At 44.2% G+C, this 23,995-nt stretch overlaps 1 protein-coding gene across 1 annotated transcript in view; it reads left to right on the top strand.

Moving 5' to 3' along the window:
- LOC142584845 (uncharacterized) overlaps positions 1–23,995 on the top strand; it is a 267,498-nt gene that overhangs the window by 224,584 nt on the left and 18,919 nt on the right. The window contains exons 34-40 of the mRNA XM_075695146.1: positions 480–670; positions 3,257–3,379; positions 4,825–4,915; positions 7,080–7,166; positions 17,353–17,538; positions 19,834–19,923; positions 23,184–23,343. Of these exons, the coding sequence (XP_075551261.1) occupies positions 480–670; positions 3,257–3,379; positions 4,825–4,915; positions 7,080–7,166; positions 17,353–17,538; positions 19,834–19,923; positions 23,184–23,343 (928 nt within the window). The remainder of the gene's footprint in view (positions 1–479; positions 671–3,256; positions 3,380–4,824; positions 4,916–7,079; positions 7,167–17,352; positions 17,539–19,833; positions 19,924–23,183; positions 23,344–23,995) is intronic.

Raw genomic sequence — 23,995 nt, 5'->3', positions numbered from 1 at the left:
TTGTATGCATAATATATATATATACAGGCTGAATTCGAAGAGTGCGAATGTAAGCTTGCCATGGCAATGTGCATCTCAGGTGGCTCAGGCCCCACCATGCGTGCGCATGTCGACGCTTTGTCCTGCAACAATTCAAGCAACTCTTTGCATTACGTAGATGTCAACTACAGTCGAGTCTGCCGAATTTTGTAGTGGCTTCAGATGGTATGTTTTCCCAGTTAGTGCATTTCTTTCATTCTTTTTTTTTTTCATAACATATGAACGAAGTTCTGTAATAGCCACTAGCAACTCAGTGTTATGACGTCCTGCACCTAGACTGCAATGTCACTCATGATCATCTTGTCGTACTGTATTTTCACTTGCCTTTTGTAGCAAAGAATCAAAGCAGCGAGAGGTTATTGTGTGGCTCCTTTGTCCTGTTATTGACTTTAAATAGGCTGATTATAATGACGTTGACAACAAGGATGCTGATAATACAGGTGTTCCCGAAAGAGTACCAGCGGGCGCTGAAGCAGATAGCAGAGGAGAAGGCGGCGCTCTCGATGCAGAACGACCGAGTTGCTCCGCCCGCACCCGCCCCTGCGGTGACGGAGAAAGTGAGCGACATCGAGGAGGTGGTGGCGGATGGTGATGCTAAGAAGAAGCAGCTCGAGAACCTTGACAAAATCCGGTACGCCCTTTGCTGCCGTCGCTGTGTGACGGCCTTCGCTGCAATTAAACCATCCTTGCCATTTGCCTCTGGTGCCTAGACTCTGGGAGGAAAAACGCTAAGCAATTTACATCTAGTGCGAACATGAAGTTGAGTTCTGGCAGCTCTGCTTGCTGAACCTCAAGATGACGGTGCGATTGTACATGTAACTATAGTACCCAACAGCCATAAGAATGGAAATTTATATCTAAGCGAAGCATTCCTTGGCTTCTTCCTCCCATTTTGCTGGTCGTGTCTTGCAACGCCGACAATTTGGGCTACTGTGTCAGTGCCACTGGGTATGTCCATCTTGGGTGGCTACACGTCTGCCAGTGAGTACGTATGTCTGCGCATTTGCCAGTGGGCATGCGTCAAATTAGAATGGCGATGTGGACGAGTTGGTTTAAGTGCATGGTGCAGAATTTCTGCAGCCTGAAGCACTGAAGGGTGGAAAGAAAGGTCAAGAAAAGGTGAAGGAAGAAGGATTGCAAGAGGACAAACATGAGCGCTGCAATCCTTCTTATTTCATCCTTTTTTTTTTACCTTTCTTTCCGCACTTCAGTGCTTCGCGCTGCAGAAATATTGCACAATGGCCACGTGCCATTGTGTATATGCTCAAGAATGTCTCCGTTAGGTATGTGAAGCGTGGCAGTCGCGTGACATTCTGAAGATTTTTTTGTTACTTTATTCAAATGTCATCGCATGCTTGGCCATGTAGCTAGTGGTTCTGCGGGCTGCAAGGCCATCTTCTTATTTAGTACATAACTACAATTGTGCACCCCATTGGAAGAAAAATTCCAGTAAATGGCAGCAATGGATATCACAAAGTAACAGACATAACAAAGTACTAATTTCGGCTGTCCCTTCAAGTTGGTCTGTAAATGCGAAGTATAACGTTTGCGCAAACCTCAAAGGAAGCTTCGCCTAACACTGATTCCCGCGTAGACGAGGAATCTGCCGAACTTTCCTTTCTCCCATGTATTTCTCCCATGACTGTCCTTCATTCGGGTCACCTGATAGACCAGAGCACTTGAAAGACTGAGCCACAATTTCTTCATTAAAGTCTGTCTACAGAAACCGACAGAAAGTGGCACTGTGTTTCTGGTAAAGTTGAAATTGCCTCATGAAAGAATTGAGGCATTTTATACTGGCAACTTGTTATGAGCGTAAACTGAGATGCATGAAGTGGTGGAGATGCATGTTCAAAGCATTGTTATTAGAAAAGAGAATTGCAGTATCACATTCTGTCGGAATGTAAGCGAGACCGTGCAGTAAACATGCAAAAGTGCACTACAGGCAGGAATGACAGGCAAAGACACAGGTAAAAGAAACACAGTGCACTGCTTTTTACCTGTGTCAATGCTTCTGTCCTGTCTGTGATGAACGATGAACTTTTGCAAGTTTACTATGAGTTACCTACTCGCACAGGTTAACACGATGTTTTAACATCATTGTGCTGTCAAATAAAGGCATCACTGGGTCAGACGTATGCTCATACTACAAACATTAGCTATAACCATTTGAAAGCAAACAACAGATTTTTATATCAAACAGGAAATGTACAGTAGTATCTCGTCTGGAGAAATATGTTCTTATGGACAGGAGTTCTGTTTGCTGAGAAATATATGCAGAGGTGCAAGCACTTAATGTGTTACATTGCCTTAATAATGAATGTAGTAGCTAGCTTTTTCAATGGTTTGGACGTGGTTGATGGCTACTGGATTAACTAGGTAACGCTAGTTTCAGTTTCAAGGAGGTGCCAGCGACGTTTAAACAACATAGCTTACTGCTCCTATCGGTGGCAGAATAATACACATTGATGTAGAAGGAGTACAAATTATTGACCGGCAAATTGTAGGGAGTCCAAAATTTCAGTTTTCCTTATGTTGGCCGCCTATGAGGTGACCTGTGTCATGGGCTACCTATGGCCTCACCACTTGCCTATGAGGTGAGTGGTGAGGTCTCGGAGCTGTCAAGGTCAATCAGTAACATTTCTGCTTGCTTGAGCCTTTGCCACTGCTTTCTAAAGTTGGCTTTCTGAATAGAAGACAAACGTAGCAAATGATATATTTCATATCCTGCCTCTTTCTTAAAATTTCCCTCATATCTTGCTTCTGTGGTTCCGTTTATAGACAGGTGCGAAAATTTTCCTTCTGATTGACAAAATTTTCTTTGCACTACCCAAATACAAAATAACCCAATTAGAGGCTGTTCTCTTTAAGTGGCAATTCCACTTTAAGCAATTTCCATTTACTGAGATTCTACTGCGCTTGCTTCTTGCAGCAAATAAACAACTGTCCCGTTACACTTTCTTGATCAAGAGGAATAGTACTTAATACGCCATGAATTTTTCACCTTGCAAGAATTATTACTACAGTTACTGTTTTTGATACATTTATGTTCCCCTTCTCATTAGTGCCTCATGTAGTGCATGGCACCAGTAAAGTTCTCAACAGAAGGCCTGTTCATCATGGCTAGCGACAGTTTCGTTCTATCAGGACTGTAATTGCTCTATTTAGACAAGGATACCATCACCACAATAACCCCGCATGTTGCATTATGGCACAGGGGCTTCATGAAGTACAAGCGTGAGACGGAGCCGTATCGGCCAGCAATGCAGCGTATGCAGGACTGGAAGGAGATCTACAACCGGCAAGGAGTCCGCAAGAACATCCGTGTACAGGCTGCCAGGTGGGAATCTTTGAACAAACAGACCTCGTTATCATCTTTTGTGCTTTTGGAATTCCTAGTGGTGGCTGTCATATGGTTTCAGCTTTGTGCTTTGGCATCAGCCCACAATAAAGTAGCTTTCTTACACTATGTAGTTGCTTTAAGTTTCTGCACATATTCTTTGTATAAATGTATCATAGACATTCGTAGCATTCGTGAAGCAATTAAAAAATTCAAATGCAAACATTTTTTTAAACAAGGGTGTTTAATGTTTTGATTTGTAAGCAGTTTCGTGGTAAAATTAATCCTGAAGGGGCACTAAGAGTAATGTAACACCAATGTAAAGGAAGTCTAAAAGACTTTAACAGAAGCAAATATATGCATTAACTTATAAGCAGTGCTACTATGCTACAGTGAAGTTATAAGGGTGTGCGCAACTATGCCAGATACATACATATTTTGATGCCAGTTTGTAAAACAAGTTATTAAAGGGCCATTAAAGTAGGATCTCTGTGCCACACAATGGAACCAAATGCTTGTTTACAAAGTTTTGGAAATGGTAAATGAAACCAAAGGGCCAGCGTTCATCTGGAGCTCCCATCATGGTGTGTTTTATAGATTGACTGTGGCTTTGTGATGCAGAACTTCGTTATCATTTTTTTTAGAATGCAGGCTAGTTGGTATTTTGATGCAATGATTCTGAATACAGTCGAACCTTGCTTTAGCAAAGTCAAATTCGACATGAAAGCACCTTCCTCATATTGTATATTTGTTATAAGCATGTAGTTGTTACATGGTGATATTAATTGTAAATATTTTAGGATTACTTTGTTATAGCCTATATTTTGTTATATCCGTGTTCATTAGATCAAGGTTTGACTGTAGTGAACAAAAATGAATTGTCCCACGATTACCATACTCCCTAAAGCAAAATTTAACACAGCTTTATGCGTGTTTTCATTTCACCATATATTGAGGCAAATAATTTCTGACCAAAATCACCGCACCAGCTGGCTATCAGCACCTTCATAGAGGGAGGGGCAGTGTGGGAATGCTAGCATGATGAGTGACATTGGAGCTAGCTGTTCAAGATGACGACGACGAACATGCGAGCAGTGGCATGAGCACGTTCGCGCGGTTGCGCTGACGCTCAGCCGAGGAACGGCCGCCTAAGAGCTGTGCTCTAAAAGAAAAGGGGCTGGACTAAGTACATATAGAGAGGCAGGTTCAAGTAAGCTGCTCTACACGGGTTAATTACTGAGAAGCAAAACTAATGGTAGATGGAACAAGACATGTAATGAAGCATGATTCCGTCTGATGTTTTGTCTTGTTTTCCACTAACCTGTGCAGTGCAAGTTACTCAGATATATATGAAAGATAGATTAGCTCCTCTACAAGCCTTAATATAGAGGCAGAGCTTTATAAATATGGGGAAGTCAGGTATGCTACACAAATGACATCCACAGGTGCATGGAGTGTGGTGTTCCATTCTGCCAGTCATCTCATGGCTGCCCCCTGGGCAACATCATCCCCAAGTGGAACGACCTCGTCTTCCGGGTGAGAGACACAATTCTGAGACACTCTAGTGTTGCGCACATTCATTCCAATGCCGTTTTGTGCACTCCACTGCATCATATTAGCTATCTTGTTTTACATTGGGATCATATCTTATGGTCTATCTTGCCTAATGAATAACTGTGAAATTGATACATAACTGTCTCGTACAGCAGAAATTTAAGTGGCTGGTCACCTCCAAACTTCGCTTTGGACAAAGTAAGTTGGGCCACTCTAAGTGTACTGTAGTCAGTGAGAATCTGAACACCAAAGCATCAAATACAGTACTTTCTTCTCAGAGAATTGGTACACATGCACTAGCCAATTGTGCTTTGATCCTAAAATTGACCTTCTTCGGATAATTCGAACACGACCAGTCAGCATGGACACACCTGACCCCTAGGGTAACCCCATAAGCGTCCCCTTTAATGGCAGCATCTATGTCGGCAGAGCTTAGGGTAAAGTGAATGCATTCGATCACATGTCATCTCCCATCGAAAATGCCTATTTGCGGCCTGCCTTAGGAGCATTTTAAAGGGATAACTGAGGCTCACAATGTCTGATTAAAGTGTTTATCCGATTTTAAGACGTCTTCTTTTTTGTCTTTTCTTCGGAAACATTGGGCCAGAGGACTCAATACCAAAACCGCCGTCGCGGGGGGTTTGTGTGCTTTACCGCATAACACGGATGTATTGCAGCGAAGCTGACTAAAATAAACGCATGTTAGACCATTGCATATTTTTCTTGCAGAAAAATCAGTTGTGTGTTAGATCTCTGCTTTGTTTAGGAGCTTTAATATAATTTATATGACCCGCCGTGGTTGCTCAGCCGCTATGGTGTTAGGCTGCTGAGCAGGAGGTCACGGGATCGAATCCTGGCCACGGCGGCTGCATTTCGATGAGGGCGAAATGAGAAAACACCAGTGTACTTAGATTTAGCTGCACGTTAAAGAACCCCAGGTGGTCAAAATTTCCGGAGTCCTCCACTATGGCATGCCTCATAACCAGAAAGTGGTTTTGGCACGTAAAATCCCATAATTTAATTTTTTATGTTATTTATATGTTAGTTTTCTACTTTGGACACACAGAAAGTCTGGGGCATGTGAGAATTAGGAAAATATTGCCAAATGAATCAGCAGCGTGTTCCGGCATTTTTTTCTGCATCTTGTTTAATTGGACCCACCGAATAATTCAATCAAGTTCGCTGGTCTCTTCATGGTCAAGAAAATGAAAGTCAACTGTATAGAAGTGAAAGAAGACCTCCCCTGATGGATGTACCCATCATTAGCTGAAATAGTAATTGCATAAGCACATGTCTCTTTGAATGCATGAAGCAGTACTGCCAATTTACTGCCAATAAAGCTATTGCTGCCAATAAAATTGGAGACCTACCATTGCATGAGTAGGGGTGCATGTCATTTACTTTTTCCTGTTATTATCTCATGGGATCATGTGTTGGCACACACACGCACACTCCACTGTTTTCTTTGGCTTCCCACATATAGGTTATTGCATGTTGTGCGGGCTTCCGAAGAACTGGTTTGCAGTAGGCTATGGTAATCTGCAAAAAGAGTTCGTTTGCAAAAGTAACTTAGAATCAGTGGTGCTGTCCACTTTAAATAAAGGCCATATTGTCTGTAAAACCTCTTTCACTGTTTCCAGAACTCAACTCAACATCTCCAGAAAGTCTTGGCCACTAGTGGCAGGGAAAGGTTGTGAAAAGGGGGGGCGGGGGCAAAGAAAATATAGACAAGGGAACCTTACCCATCCTTTAGCTGCTTGGCCAAGTATTTGTTAGTGGCAGAGTCAACACTCCTGCTTTCAGTGCAGTTATCATGTAGACCAGTTACAACATTTTCACTGATTCCAGAACTGTCCTAGACTTGACGGAACTTGCAGCACATTTATTATTGCTTATTTAAACACTTTAACTGTTTCCAGAAGTGCCGTGTCTTGTATGAACTTCCCATCTACTGGCTAGCTGTCATTTGCAAAAACACTTTACCAATATATTTCCAGAACCGTACTGGGCTGAGTGGCACTTTACATGAGCAGGCTATTTGTACACAAGTTTTTTACCATTTGCAAAACCGTTCAAAGTTCATTCACTGCTCCGTACAATGACTATTCCTACTCTCCTCCACACTTCCTCTCCTTTCCCTGTGCAGCAAGACTGGAAGGAGGCCCTGGCCCAACTGCTGCAAACAAACAACTTCCCAGAGTTCACTGGCCGAGTCTGTCCAGCACCGTGCGAGGTCAGTATGGATGTTGATTTGAATTAAATTCTGCTTGAACCGAACATACAAGTAAGAAGCAATTGCATTTGCTAATGCCTAAAGTGACCAGGCATTCTAATTCAGGCTGTACTCGCGCTGCTTTTATGGATTCCATCTTGCTGCAACGGTGATGCTTTATCTCGTCTCACTTCCCCGACTCTGCCAGCACCAAGGTAGAATTTAGCTTCTGCAAGAGCGAGGTGATATAGTAGCTGCAGCAATTTAAAACATGAGCACTGACATGAGATGTAGCTCAGCTTTAGGCAGCATTGTCCTGCTAAATCGTGAGTGAGTGAAAAGGGAAAAGTAATTGGTACACATCTTGCCCATTCCTATTTCATAGTGCGATGTCCTCAATTGTTGTGCAGCCAGATTCTAAACATGCCATAATTCTAAAAATTCAGCTTTGGGGTCTGTATTGCACTAACGCCACAAATGCTCAGGAACGCAGAAATGCAAGAAAGTGCACTGTTCAGCTTCACCTTGTCCACTTTCTTTTCTATTATATTCTATTCTTTCTATTCTTTGTAGGATACCAAGTGCCAACAGAAGAGTGGGCAAACTCAGTGTTTGGGTGCTTAAACAACAATAATACGAGTGCGTTTTTGATGTGAGCCGTGTGTGAGTGTTTATTATGTTGAGTTTACTTTTCGTCACAGTTTTTGCTCAAACTATTAAGTGATTACAGTCAAAGTTTTGGTTTGACTCTTCATTTGACATGCTTCTGCATCAATTTTTGTGCCGTTTTACTGTACTTGAACCTCGTTATAATGAGGCGGGCTATAATGAAGAAAATGAAATTTGCAATTTCCCTTTATATCCCCATAGAGATTAATGTATATAAAACTATGTTTTGACAAAGTTATATTACTCTTCCAATGGGTATAACGAACGAGATTTGTCTCTAAAATCAAAGATACTGACTGTTGTTCACCAAACTAATCGCTTTCTACTGGGTTCCGCATTCGTTTGGCATGGCAGTTCAAAATTGCGGCGTTGAATATGCCGTCGCCGCCATGCATGTGGTAGCCATGCATAAACAGCACTTCTTGCTTGTTGCATCTGTCTTGCTGCGACGCGTAGCTGGCAAAGTTAGGCGCAGCCTCCGAGATCACCATCTTAAAGGCCCCGCCTATCTGCACGGAACCACAAATCAATGATGCTTGCGTGCACTGTGCTAAAAACCAGTGCCTCCACTTCCCCTCCCTCACTGGGGTTCGCCGTGCTGTGCTGACGCAGCTAGGCATGACCTCCAAGATTGCATGAAGCAGGCATGAGCCAGCGAAGTCAAGCCGGCACGCTCATGCAGCGGAGCTGCATGGTGGCGTGAAAGCGGCAGATCAGGTAGTTTCACTTTCGAGGGCTGAATGCGTCAGCGTATACGTTCGGGCTTCTAGTGCTGTGCCGACCTCTGTTGGCCATGTACTTCCACGAGTTTTCATAATTTCACGAAAGTGAAACTGTCTCCAAAAATTATGGAGGTCGCCCGAGAATACCGCCCCAGCTGTGTGCATAGTTGGTGCACCATGTGGTGTGCCATGTACTGCTCCAACCTGACGGACTTCATTCGCATAATGGCAAGCTAGCTGTTCCCTTTGACCGTGTAGCTCTTTTGCCTGTTTCACGACAATATTGTAACGCACAGTTGAGTGATGGTGCTTTAATTGCTTTACCTTGGGCGAACTTGTGCCCGACAAACAGCTAAACAAGAGCCTCGCAGGAACGTCCACAGTCTTTTCGCAAGAGACCCGCACCTCTTCTTCTTCCCTCGTGTCCCGCGCTGATGACACGCTGCTCCGATTGCGCGTGCCTTGCGAGCCCGTGTTGCCCGCTTCACTGCCGCTATCTTTCGCAGGTAGCAGTAAACAACTGGACGAACGCAGGAGGCGGCTGGCGTGCGTAATTTGAAATCATCTTGTGTCATTGTCCCCCTTCCAAGAGTGCATCGTCCCGATGCTCATACAGAGGGCGGTGATTTCTAGACTGTCATGATTTCGCAATGCTTGTAGGCGGAAGCAGTTATTGCCTGTCGTAGTACGGTTTCATTCTGACGACGTGGACGATTTCTGTTTGATGCCGCCGTCGTGATGAGGTTACTTGACCTTCTGGAGCAACTTCGTAGTTCAACGGACTAATTCGGCGAATTATCCTATACGGGCAGAAGTAACGACGGAGAAGCTTCTCTGATAGGCCGCGCATCCGTACGGGAGTCCACACCCATACTTTGTCTCCAGGTGCATACTGGACGTCTCTTCGTCGCACATTGTATCGGTCCGCGTCGGCTTGCTGTTGCTGCTGGATGCGGTGTCGCGCCAGCTGCCGTGCTTCTTCAGCTCTTTGTGTGAAGTCGCTGACGTCATTGTCATTTTCGGAGGTCTCATCTACTGGTAGCATTGCATCTAAGGTTGTGGTGACGGTCCGGCCAAAAACGAGTTGGAAAGGTGTCATTTGAGTCGTCTCTTGCACAGCAGTATTGTACGCGAACGTTGCGTACGGTAGTATCCTGTCCCATGTTCGGTGCTCCATGTCCACATATATTGACAGCATATCAGTCAGCGTTCTGTTGAGTCGCTCAGTCAGTCCATTTGTCTGCGGATGATATGGTGTGGTTTTTCAGTGACTGGTGTGCGTCAATTTCATAATGGACTTTGTCAAGTGGGCAGTAAATATGGTTCCTCGGTCCGTGATGAGAACTTTAGGGGCGCCGTGCCGTAGTACTATGTTAGTAACAAAAAAATCAGCTACTTCACTGGCCGTTCCCTTGACAAGAGACCCTGTCTCGGCATATTGAGTTAGGTAGTCAGTTGCAACTACGATCCAACGCTTTCCTGATGACGATGTGGGAAAGGGGCCAAGTAAGTCCATTCCCACTTGTGCGAATGGAGTTTCCGGTGGCTGTATCAGTTGTAGGAGACCTGCTGGCTTGAATGGTGGTATTTTACGTCTTTGACAGTCCCGGCAGGTTCTTACGTAGTGTTGCACAGAATTCAATAACTTTGGCCAGTAATACTTCATGCGGATGCGTGCGAATGTTCTGCTCACTCCTAAATGTCCTGCTGCTGGCTCGTCGTGGCATGCTTCCAATATCTCGAGTCGTAACTTTGAAGGTACGACGAGCAGAAATGTCTCTGCACTATGTTCAAAATTTCTTTTGTAAAGGACATTATTTCTCAGGACGAACGACGACAAGCTGCGGACAAAAGCTCGTGGAATGTCGGCAGGATGTCCTTCTAGGTAATCAATTAGCAGGTGTAACTCCGCGTCGGATCGCTGATGCTGAGCCATTTGTGATGTTGTCACAACTCCTAGGAAAGGGCAATCCTGTTCATTTTCCCTAAGCGTAGATTCCGTGTATTCAATCGGGGTGCGGGACAAGCAATCTGCATCACTGTGCTTGTGACCGGACTTGTATACGACTGTTATATCGTATTCCTGCAGCCGTAGACTCCATCTTGCCAGCCGTCCAAATGGGTCTTTGAGATTTGCCAGCCAGCACAAGGAATGATGGTCGCTGATAGCTCGGAATGGTCGGCCATATAAGTATGGTCTAAACTTGCTGATGGCCCATATCACCGCGAGGCATTCTTTTTCTGTCGCTGAGTAGTTCACCTCAGCCTTCGAAAGTGTTCGACTGGCATACGCAATGACTCGTTCCTCTCCGTTTTGCCACTGAATGAGGACGGCACCGAGACCTAAATTGCTTGCATCTGTGTGAATATCAGTTTCGGCTTCCTCGTCGAAATGAGCAAGAACTGGGTAGTTCTGAAGACTCTTTCGGAGCTCATTGAAAGCATTCTCCTGCTCATTCAACCAGACGAAAGGCGCGTCTTCCTTTGTTAGCCGCGTTAGTGGTTCGGCGATCCTTGAAAAATTTTTCACAAAGCGTCTGTAGTAGGCGCAAAGTCCTAAGAATCGCCTAACAGCCTTTTTGTCGGTTGGTTTCGGAAACTTCTCCACTGCCGCAGTCTTCTCAGGGTCCGGGCGAATGCCTTCTGAACTGACGACATGGCCGAGGAAAAGAAGCTCGCGAAAGCCAAAATGACATTTTTGCGGTTTTATCGTCAGGCCTGCTGATCTAATCACTTCCATCACAGCCTGCAGTCGTTCTACATGCTGCTCGAAGGGGGTAGAAAAAACCACGACATCGTCAAGATAAACGAGACAGGTTTGCCATTTCAGACCGGTGAGCACAGTGTCCATCATCCGCTGAAATGTGGCAGGTGCGGAACAAAGGCCGAATGGGAGCACTTTGAACTCGTACAGTCCGTCTGGCATCACAAACGCCGTCTTTTCACGATCTCGTTCGTCCACTTCTATCTGCCAGTAGCCGCTTTTGAGGTCCAGGGAGGAAAAGAATTTGGCATCTCGTAGTCTATCTAGAGTGTCATCGATTCTTGGAAGTGGGTACACATCCCGCTTTGTGACGGCGTTCAGCTTTCGGTAATCAATGCAGAAGCGCAAGGTTTGATCCTTTTTCTTTACAAGTACCACAGGCGACGCCCACAGACTTGCCCACGGCTGAATTACGTCGTCTTCAAGCATTTCCTTAACTTGACTTCCTATGGCTTCCCTCTCTTTTGGTGACACTCGGTAGGGATGCTGGCAAATAGGCCTCACTGATTCATCAACAATTATCTTATGTTTGGCAATAGATGTCCGCCGGACTTTGGATGACATTAAAAAACATACGGCAGCAAAGCGAGCAAAGCGGTAAGCGGAAGCAAAAAACCATCACACTGGAACATAAGGATGCTATTGTAATGGCTGTTGTGTCAAGTACTAAATGTCGCATGTTACTCCAGAAAGTCTTTTGCTGTTATTTTATTGAATTTTCATCACATATGCAGTCGCATAGCGGTTCCCCGGTCCATGGAGCCATAGCCTCCTATGCATGTTCAAAGTCATGCACACCATTGGACATATAATGCAGTAAAGGGCAGTAGTCAGAATAATGAAGTAATGGATATAACAAAGTAATTTCGACTTATCGTTCAACTTCGTTATAACAATTTTTGAGTGCACTTCATAAATTGCCATTGCTATTTCGGTTCCCCACAGTAAACCCAAGGTTGGACACATGCGCACATGTTCATTTTGAGCAAAGAAAGCTGACTATAATGCTTACTGTATTTATTTGAATTTAGGCAAGCCTTGATTCTAAGACAACCCCCGAAAATTGTAAGTTCGGAAAGAAAAAGTTTCTTCAATGCAAGTCGAACAAAAACCTCAATTCGACTGAGAAAAGAACATTCAGCATCGTCGAGATGTTGCTCTTTACGAATGCTTGCATTATCAGATCGGTGGTCCATTTCACCCCACGCCACTGCAACTCAGTTCACTGCCTGTGTAGACATGTCTCATGTTGAAGCAGACATGTCTCATGCCGAAGTAGGTAGGTGCCTGAACTTGCTCTGAGCAACACTGGAAACATTTGTGACTTCCCTTCTCCACCTACACCTGTATAATCTGTCGTTATGGACATTTTTGCTTCTCTTTGTGCTCCTTTAAAACCAGCAACATCTTTTTCCACCACTTGGCGTCAACCTTCCTGCGGTCTGCAGTGTCTGGCAGTTGTGGCCAAATCGAATCCTCAAACCTAACCTAACCCCGGACTTTCATACATTATTTTTTTAAAAATCGCAGCAGAACTCTTCTCACAATGACTTTCAGCGGTAATTTGAATATCAATCAAGCAATGTAACGGCAAGGCTGTATTACTGAAATCATGTTTATTGGACACATGTAGCATTAATTGTGTAGTGGCTTATGCCCCATACCCCAATATCGTCCCACTTTCCTATAGCACTCACTTTCCAAGGTCACCGCTGAGCAGGAAGGCATGATGACGCCTGTATGACACTGATGCAGTGACAATAAATTGACAAAGAACAAGTGATATTGATGAAACAAAAAAGGCATGACTTCAATGAGATGTCGATTTTTAAAATATGGTGATGATATAATGACAACAACATGACGCCAATGACATGAGGACACTGAGATGACAACTGCAATCATGATTAAATGGTGACAGCAGGATAATGATAGAATAATGAACAAATAATGACATCGAAGGATCGACGAAGGGGGTATGACGACAATTGAATGACAATGCTTAAGTGATAACAATGGTGAAATGACAGCATGATGACAATGGCATGGCGACAATGGTATGATGAGGAATGCACAACGATGACTGTATGACAACGATGACTGTATGACAACGATGTGAGGACATTGGGATGACGATGAGCGTGTGATGACAATGATGTGATCCTGAAACCTCTATGAAGACAATGGCTTGACAAAGATGGCATGTCGAGAGCTGGATGATGCAGCTTGAGTGATAATGGTACGACAATGACGGCATCACGACGAGGTCTAAGAGTGGAGATGTGGTAGTGACTGTCCGACGATGACAATATGGCAAGAGCAGCATAATCGCGATTCAATGACGGCAGTATTGAATGACTGCAGATTCAATGACAGCAGATTCAATGACAACCGTGTTTGTTCCAAACTAACGGAGCATATAATTTATTCTCATATTGTAAACTATCTAACATCCGCTAATTTTTTTAATCCTAATCAACATGGTTTTCAGAAAGGCATGTCCTGCGAGACTCAACTAGCTCTCTTCGTTGATAACATCAGCTTGCATCTTGATCAAAACATATGTATAGATGCCCTCTTCCTAGATTCATGAACGGCTCTTCCTAAAATTATCGCGTCTTAATCTTAACCCTTGTGTTCTCCAATGGGTATGCAACTTTCTGACTAACCATCAATAGTTCATTTACGCTAACCAATGCTCGTCTAATTTATTACTCTTTATCTCCAGCATGCCACAAGGCACAGTCTTGGGGCCACTACTCTTCTTAATATACATTAATGACTTACCAATAGGTTGTTCTTCCAAACTTTGTTTATTTGCTGATGATTGTGGAATCTATCGTCCTATTACTAATGGCGCTGATTCTCGTGCTCTCCAGTCTGACCTTAACGTCATTGAAACTTGGTGTAATAAATAGGTAATGTCCCTCAACATAAAAAAAACGATGCTACTTAATTTCCATCATTGCCAATAATTATTTCAGGTAATTACGTTATCGCCGGTTCTGAAATATGTGCTGTGACTTCTTATAAGTACTTACGTATTAACTTGTCCAATAACCTCGGTTGGTCCTCCCACATTTGCAGCATTAGCAATGATGCCAATTGTGTACTATGCTACCTGCGCCATAATCTATGTCTTGTTCCCCCCTCAGTAAAACTACTTGCATATTTAACACTCATTTGACCCAAACTGGAATACGCATGCTCAGTGTGGGACCCACACCAATCTAACCTGGCAACAGCACTGGAATATATACAGAATCGTGCAGCAAGGCTAATTCATTCTGACTACTTTTACCACACTAGCGTCACTCAACTTAAGTGTTCTCTGAACCTTCCAACCCTCGAGCACCGCCGCAAAACAGCAAGACAGTGCCTCTTTTACAAATTTTATCGCTCGCTGCTTCATCAGACCAACATCACGCCTGCGCATCGCATTTCATCCCGTCATAGCCATTCAAAGTCTATTTATACCCCTCTAGCTCGCACCACCGCTCATCTTAACTCTTTCTTCATTCAAACAGCGAAAGACTGGAATCATCTACCTGATGAAGCGGTGCACCACTCCAGCCATTCATCATTCAAGGCATTAATTGAAAATATGATCTAGATATGCCCACCCCTCATGTAAAACCACAGATGGGGTATTTGATGTACAAATAAATGCTTAAATAAATAAATAAATAAATAAATAAATAAATAAATAATGCAATGATGGATAAAGATTGACGTTGATGGTATGACAGAGCTGGTATGACAACGATGGGATGGCAATAATGGGATGATGTTGCCGAATTGATGACAATGACAAATAAAAATTCACCAACAGTTACGATACTTCCTAATGCAAAATTTGAGTGCAGCTCTATACGTGGGTTCCTTTCATGATATGTTGGTAGGCATGGACAATCTGTATTGTGTGGCATGTTGCAAACGGTGCCTAGTGTTGTGTGACTGCCACGCTAATGGGGAGATTGTGAGAGGCATTGTATGGGTAACGTGTGGGAACGATTCACAGCAGCTGCCGCAGACAGACCTCCCAGATGACGTGCGATACTCTGGCGCCATCTCATAGCCATCATTAATGCAGAGTCTGTCTTGCGCGGGACTGTGCTTTTCTGCTCACGCTATTACCATACCCTCCTGCTCCACTTTCCTCTTCACACTCTCTTTGCTATCGCCTTCTTTCATCCGCCGCTGCGCTCCGGGTTTGCTTTGTCATCCTTCGCTGTGCTCGTTCACTCAGTTACGCTGATGCTCTAAAAAGCTATGCTCTAAAAAAAATTGGGCTCCAACCCACGCTGCGAAGGTGGTTGGCCAGCAAAGCTGTCGTATCGCCTGAGCCGATGGACCAATGTGAGGTAGCCTTGAACTGTGTCCTGCCGAGCCTTAGCACGATGCCGTTGGGCATATTGACGTTGCTGTTCCTGTCACTGCTCATCGTGTTCATGCTGATCTTTGAGAACCATGCGCAGCCTTTCCAAAGCACTACCAAAACATATATGAAATCAATTGCTAGGTGGGTGCTTCTTTTACACATGAAAGTGTACTGACATCACTCCCTGCTTTGTATGCTACAGTTGCCACTTCCTGGCAACTGCACCTTACGCAACCGTCATCTTTACTGGGAAACGCTTGCCGCGAACGCTGTGTGCAAAGGCAAGTTTTCTGGTTATATTTTTTCTTTCACCTACACGGCCAGCGCTGCCAGTGCCGTGGATGCACAGAGGCGAGCGCCATCTGCTGGTGCTGCAAGGAACCCAGCGGCTCACACAGTGCGCGCCTTCTACTATTATTGGTTGTAGCGTCTTTCGATAGAGACAAGAAATCCTGGGGTCCTAGTCATATGCAGCTTCACTGTAAAATGACTGCATGAGGGTAGTCGAATGACAAAGCTGGAATGCAACAACCACGATGGCATCACGACCCTGGACATGTACCTAGTTGCCCAAGCTATTAGAAAACTGGGACCACTGGGTCTGAGTAGAAGACTTGACGATGACAGTGTGACAAGAGTCAGATCACGAAGCTGAAAAGACGATGATTGAATGATCATCACACCATCACCTTGGTGGTGTAATACCAAAAAGAGTCACATACTGGAAAAGTTTGAGACCCACTGGATTAGAGCACTGGGTTGCTGTGCTGGTGGAAGACAGAAGTTCGATCCCACCATCGGTCATGTATTTATTTATAATACTTCACTCGCTTTGGAGATATCCGACAGAAAGTTCAAATGTGTTGAGCATACGTGAGCGTGTCACAGTGTGCACAAAATTGCAAAAGAGATGCGTGGTATAGAAACATGACTTTGATAAATGAGTGTAGAAGATTGCCTGTGACATACGCGTTTGCAACTGTCAAGACGTCACAATTGTTGCACTCTAAGTGTGCTATATAGCATACTTATAATAGAGTTAGCAGTGCTGAGCTCTAGCCTAGTTTTTCTTTTTTTTTTTTGTAATATAGGTCCCAAATTTCACCTTGAAGTAGGAACTGGTTCAAAACTAATTTTGGATCCTTTATGTTCACATACAAGATGACAAATCACAATGCAGAAAAACAGATGGAGACAAGAAAAGAGATGTCAGATGAGCGCTGTCGTTGTTAGCGCTCGTCTGTTGTCTCTTTTCTATGGTCTGTCCATGCTTTTTGTACTACGATTCATCATGATGTCGAGCCAACAAGCCTAAACAGCCACAATTATCACATACAAGCAAAACAGATTTATGGTGTTTAAAAACTTATTTTTCCAGGGAACATTGCTTCTTCCTAGCTGCAGTATTGAGAAACTAAAGAACTTTGCAAACGAGAGATGAAGAAGAAGGTGACGCAAACAGATGTTCACTCACAACTCGATATTTACTGCACAGAAGCAAAAATAGTACTATAGTACAGACAACATTTTGCATGTTACGCAGGATTGTATATTTCCTCGAATGCAGTAAGAATTCACTTGTGAGAGAGTGCTTGTTTGTGTAATCTTCTTCATCCCAGTGCTCTCTCCATTTTCTCAATAGTGAACTATCCGTCCTACTTCTTGCTGCAGGGATCCTGTGTGCTTGGCATAAATGAGCCAGCAGTGACCATCAAGAACATTGAGTGTGCCATCATCGACCATGCCTTCGAGCAAGGCTGGATTCATGCTGATCCACCATCGCAGCGTACAGGCAAGAAAGTTGCCATTGTGGGTGGTGGACCAGCTGGTTTGGCCGCAGCTGCTCAACTTAACAAGGTGTGTTCAACCCTGACATGCCGCGAATTAAAATTGATTAGTGCAAAGAGGCAATTCCTAATCTAATTGAAAGCTGTTGCACAAATTCTAGTGTCCATCATCGCTATGAAGGCTGGCCTGTGAGGTTGTCATATTGTCTCCAATTCTATTCTTATTAATGGGAGAAAGCCATTGCTAGAAATAATCCATTGAATGTGGGCCTGTGAGTGTGAGTGATTTATTTGGGTGAAATTGAAAAAAGTATGTAAGCATGTTAAACTCCTTGGAGATGAAAGCCTGCTGCACGCTTGGTAATGCATCAAGTTATGTGAGTGGAGGAGTCAGACTGCTTGCAAGACATAACGAGCCGTACTGTGAAGTAAATATGTGGCAAGCCATTGTCTGCAAGCTTCGGCCTCCTCTCTACATTGCCGTCTCACATCGTCGCGTTGCGTCTTTTGCAGTTTGGCTTTTTCGGCTTGTTTTCTATGCTTGGCTGTGGCTTTGTGCGCTTGTATAGCGGGGTCAGACTCGCGTCAACGTTTCTCTTCGGCTTTACATTGCATCCTGTCAGGAGGGGAAAGCAGCACTGGTGATCGAACGCCTTGCTCCTGCTGCTTCGCACGTCACACCTCGTTTCTCACTTGGCACACATCCTCGCCTGTGGTGTACTTCTGAGGGGGGTATGCAATGCCTTATTGGTGGTTTGGATGTTTCCTGTCAGTGGCTGATGGACGCGTAAGGCTTAATTTTGGACCAGCCTGGTTCTTGTAGCCAGGCCATCAGAAATATTCATTGAATGTGCATAGAATGTAGGTGCCTGTGATTTCTTTGTGTGTGTGCTCTCGTATACATGATCATTCTTGTATATACAGATCTCATAGCATCACTTCAAAATTATGTAAAGTGTCCCTGTCACATCATCATTGTACACAGCCATTGTGTACTCTGTATATATTGAACATAATTTCATACATGTGACAATTAGTTTATGTGTAACTATGCCTTTCTGTGGGTCTATGCGTTTGTGTTAGTGAGTGAGGACTCAGACACTACTTTGAAAACATGCCTTGTATACAATGATTTGTTTTTGTGTATGTTATCGTCCTGGTGGATTGTGCCGTGATTGTGACTCAGTGTTCGTATCGTCTCTTGTTGAAATAAACTTTTTCTAAACGCAAGAAATTTGTGGGGATTGAGGTATGCCCCAGCGCATTTGCACGGGCATTCACCCATTTTATTGATTCTATGCCTCTCCCCTTTCCACTCATGACGCTTGTCGATGGCGGCTCGCCGCTGTAAGAGTGAGCGCGGGGGAGGTCTCTCTGGGAGAGCACTGGGTGCATACAGGCTTTCCTCTAGCCCACCTAGAGTCTGTGTTTCGGACTTGAGCTCCCCTATGGTGCCTTTGCACATACGGCGAGTGCGTACCTTGTGTTGATCCTTTCCAGAGTCTAAACTGAAGACTAGTGCTCACGCGTGGTCATACTGCATCGAGCCGCACTTATCGGAGGTTCAAGCCGACAGAGATTGCCCAAGCTCTCGCGAGTGGGCCCATTGGTTATTGCGAGAGCAAGGAGCATAGCCGTGGGGACTTTTTCTAGTGGCGTGCCTTGGGGAGCCTTTGCTCTTGCAGCGACGTGCTAATGGCGCCCCTGTCTATACTTTTTCTTGGTATGGGAGCCCTTTGGCTCCCGCGCCGCCCTGGGACCAGGCGTTTGTGCAGTGTTGGGCACCGCTGGAGACAATAAAGGGTTCGGCTAACTCGGGGCAATACCGTGTATTCTTGCGTGCGTAGCGCTCAGTAACCCCATTTTGCGGCCTGAGCGCCTGTGCAGCGGCGTGCTAGAGTACCAAGGCAATGGCTGATGCAGCCCTGCGGCTCGCTGAGCTCGAACCCACGGCGATCAGTGCTCCTGTAAGACACTAGACCCCCAGAAATTTCATAATGCTGAATCCAAAAATAGCATGCTTACAAATCCCACAAAGTTCCTTGCATGCTGTGTTCCACACTTGGACACGAAGGACCCACTATTTGATGATTGATTGATTTGTACAGATTGTGAGAGAAGCTATAGTGAGGAGCGCTATATATATTTGAAAGTTTGATCACGTGGACCACACGGACCCAAAGTATGTTACGCAAGCATTCTTGCATTCCGCCTTCATCAGACTGGTAGCAAAGGGACTTACTTACTATTTGATATTTTGCACAAAGCCCCTAATTGTGCATATGTTGTACTAAAACTGTCTCTTTCCTTTTCCTGCGTGGGCCGGTCACTGAAATTATTGTGTTTTGCTTGTTTGCTCTTTCAGGCTGGTCATGAGATCACTGTCTTTGAGAGGAATGACCGCGTCGGTGGCCTGTTGCAGTACGGCATACCTACCATGAAACTGGGAAAAGACGTGAGTGGTCATGTAAAATTTGTGGGTGTGCACATGCGGTGAACTGCCTTGTGAGACGCCTGAAGGTGTGCTTGTCAAGAGAAGTAGCAAAAGGCGTAGCGGATACAGTAAAACCTCAGTAATTTGGATTTCACAGGACCGAGGAAAGGTTAGAAATAACCAAATGTCAAATTATCAAGGGTACCAAGAGAGCAATAAACAAATGCCCACTAGCACATCGAAATTCTATCCTCAAAGGGCCCTTCACCAGGCCCCATTTTGGTTATACTCTGGAAGCTGTAAAATGCTGCTTATGGAATGTTTTACTGAAATAATTTTTCAAAACAGTTCATTATTGGAAGAGATAGAAGAAATCAACTGTCCTTTTACCGTGCCGCCAGGAGGCAAGCGTCACTGCCAATAGAGACACTCGCTCTGTCTACCTCGACGTAGTGTTCCCAGGTGATGTTCATTCCCTGCCTTCTCCCATACCAAAGCCAAGGCAGTCGAGCCTCGTCTGTCTCTTTTTTTTTTTGTTATCCTTTTTTGTACTGCCCCATGTTCCGCATTGGTGATTAGTCTTGGTGAGTGACAGAACACGCACGACAAAGAGGCACCTGTGTGTGAGAGTGACTCTCTGGCTTGGGGGTGGGGCTCTCTTGAAAAGAAAGCACACAGCATTTGGTTTAATATTTCGGCAGTTTTCATATGGGTGCACAGCACCATAATACTTTGCACACACAATCCTCAGTGCACCATGTATATGCTACACTTGTTTCTTTAAAATGACAAAACCTGGTGAGGGTCCCTTTAAGCGATAATGAGAGAGAATTTTTCAAAAATGTGTGCAAGTGATAAATGGATTGCCTTGCCTGTTGTGCTTTCTTCGCTTTCTATTTTCTCTTTTTCTTGTTGCACATGCGCATTTCTCTTTAGTATTCACACTTTGGGCAATAGGTATTCAATTGAGAGCCAGTGCTGTCCTTGTGTTTTTTTGTCGTCCCTGTCATTCCTTGCACTAGAGAAATGCATTGAGGATGAAAGTTCTAAACAGGCTTCTGAGAAATTTTGCTGTCAGGAAGATATTTACATTTATTTGTGGCATTCAATTGTTTGAGGCCTAGCTGCATGAATGCATTTGTGAAGCAATGCATAGGTACATGCCCAGACTACTTTGTCAAATTTGTATTGGATATCAAATAAGATGTTTCATCACTGTTATAAAAAAATTGTAGGACTGTTTGATTTCTGAACCAAACTAGGTTACTGCAAAAGCAGTCACTTCTGAGTGCCATAGAAACAGTAAAAGTAGTCACAAATAGGTTTGCAATTATATGGCATTGAAGTTTGTATTGGTCAATGTCTCAAAAATTGTGTAGTTCGAAAAAAACAAATGCACGCCTTAACTGCACTCAAGAGCTCAAATCGCCACAGCCACATCCGAAATATGTTTTAAGGCCTGCCAGTAGAATTAATGGATGTCTTGGTGCTCATACTGTAACAGGATATGGTGGGTGCGCATGTTAATTAAGGAACACATTTTATGTCCCGTGACAGTAGCCCTGTTGCACTCTCGGCATGCTTCGCCGCAGTACGTTGTGTATGCTTGACTGCATAACACTGTTATAATGTGGCATAGCTGACTCTCGGGAACCGGCGTTATGACCCTGGTCGTGCTTTCTGCGCTTCCTGTGCTTCCACGCCATCGACGAGGATGACGAAGGTGGAGTTGTCCCCATTGCTGACAGTGGCATTGAACAGCCGGAATCCTGGTTGTGAATGTCGAAGCAGCTACGCTGAACTCAAAACACCTACTATGACTGCCAGTAGATCAACATGCGAGAGTGCTTGTTCAATTCTGTGAGATAATCAAACAGGTGGCTTCGATTAATGCTGCTTCAAGCCTGTAGTCATGGCAAAAAGTAAGAAAAATAGGGTGGTGAAGGATTTCAGCATCAGAAATTTCATATCCTTATGCATTGGCTCTATGGGACACATGGCAGTGCCATGAAGGCATCCAAATTACCAGGCATGTCTGAAAATTAAGGCATCAGAAAAATCGGTAGTTGACTGCATCCATGGAAGAAGAGTGCATTTCGGCACTTCTCGACAAGAGATGCGCAGTGGATTTTGACTACAAACGTGGCCTGGAACCGTTAGTCCAGGTAGTGGAGAAACGCAGCACAGCGCTACTATAAACCACAGCATCTGAACCTTCAGAAGCAATAAAGGTCCCCACGCGACAACATGAGCATCTCAAGAGCCAGTTGTTGTTTGGCGACAGATGTGCCCAGCAACTCGATTATGTGACAGCAAGTGCCCTTAGCAGAGGAACCTAAAATATGATAATGGGGAAATAGCCAAAGAAAGCTGGATACTTTAATATCGGAGAAAAAGTCAAAGAAATCTATTGTGATTATTAAAGGAATGATGCGCTTCAAATCATATATTTGTTGTGGTGAGGACATTAAATATAGTTGGTTTTTTGTTGCTTAATTTCGTAGAGGACACAGCCGGTGACCAGCACATCTTTAGCGGTTGAGATAGCTATGCGTACATGCTGACTCCACATATGTGTGCTGTCATGTGTTGAGCCATGTCGGGTGATGATATAGTTTCCGTAAAGTGGAAGTGTGTGGAACACCTAGAGAAAGAAATGCTTCTGTGGTAAAACTTATTTGACAGGTCTGAGTGTTGATCCATGAGTGAGGAGAGCATACATGCTGGCATGTGCTGCCTGAAGCAATGACAGCCGAAGGCAATGACGAGTGCATATTGGCTCAAAAGATAGCGATTTCTCTGTAATAGAAGGATGGCGCTAAATGTCATCTGTCACCATGTGACGTGTTTCACCATACTTTTTTTTTTTTGAAGCGGTGGAAAATGGTGCTGCCTTTCTATTGCAGTGACATTACAAACTCCCTGTGTGGAACCTTAGGCTATGCCTTCATCCCTCCATATTGAAAAGCAATCTCAATAAGACCGCCAAGATTATGCCTGAACTTTGCCACTGAGCTGAGATAAAGCAGAGCAAAAGTCTATGAGACTATTCACTTCCAAGGAAAGGGGCAAGCAGATTAGAAATGGCTACGTGTTCAACCGGAAATGGGCCAGTTGCCACCTTGTCAGATGTTGGCATCATTTCTGTTGCATCTGTAAGTCTGCAGCCAATCTTGAGAAAAACTACTTTGGCAGTAAAAAGGGTTGCATTAAAGCTGTTTATGTAGCATGCGTACTTGTATGCATTCACAAAGCTTCACATTGAGTTGACTCACTTGTAGGTTGTGAAGAGGCGTGTTGACCTGATGGCCGAGGAAGGCATCACGTTCAAAACCTCGACAGACGTGGGCAAAGACGTGGCCAGCGGAGACCTGATGTCCCAGTTCGATGCCCTGCTCCTAACCACAGGATCAACATGGCCACGTGATCTCCCCATCCCTGGTAAGCACTTGCCTGGTTTCTCATGGTCTTTCTCATGCCTGGTCTCATGGTTGTTTGCCATGGTCCTGTTGCTAAAGAAACCAGTGCAGGAATCAGATGAGAACAGCAGTTAAGGCACCGACTAAACCCTAAAAGCACCATGTGTGGCTTTTTCATGCCTCAGCTGCCATCCTAGCTCATCTGATCCCTCTGTTGGTTTTCTTAATAGTTTCCTTTGTAAGGAACAATTAACAAGCCCAAATCGCAACCTTGCTCGTCATCATGGTCCTATTAAAGACATTACCCACAGTTAGTACCTGTCAGGCCACACTTATATTATTGGCCCATTGCAAGAAAATTTCGCTTCGGCTTAACTGGTTCTAAATTTTAATGAAATTCTGGGGCTTTACAGACCAAAAGCAAGATCTGATTAAAATGCAGCTCATAGTGGAGGGCTCCAGAATAATTTTGTCCACCTGCAGTGCCTTAACATGTGCCTAAATCAAAGTATACAGGCGTTTTTGCATTTTACTCTTATCGAAATATGGCTGCCACAGCAGGGCTTGAACCTTAAATTAGTTATAAATGAGTAGCATGTGAGGAAGTAATGTACAGTATGTGTTTACTTCTAGATGCATACTATTCTATGGCACCTTTATTGTAGCTGCAGTCA

Source organism: Dermacentor variabilis, chromosome 6 (genome assembly GCF_050947875.1).
Source record: "Dermacentor variabilis isolate Ectoservices chromosome 6, ASM5094787v1, whole genome shotgun sequence".
NCBI classification, from domain to species: domain Eukaryota; kingdom Metazoa; phylum Arthropoda; class Arachnida; order Ixodida; family Ixodidae; genus Dermacentor; species Dermacentor variabilis.
Note: the sequence above shows the minus strand (reverse complement) of the source record. Positions and strands in the feature narration are given on the sequence as shown.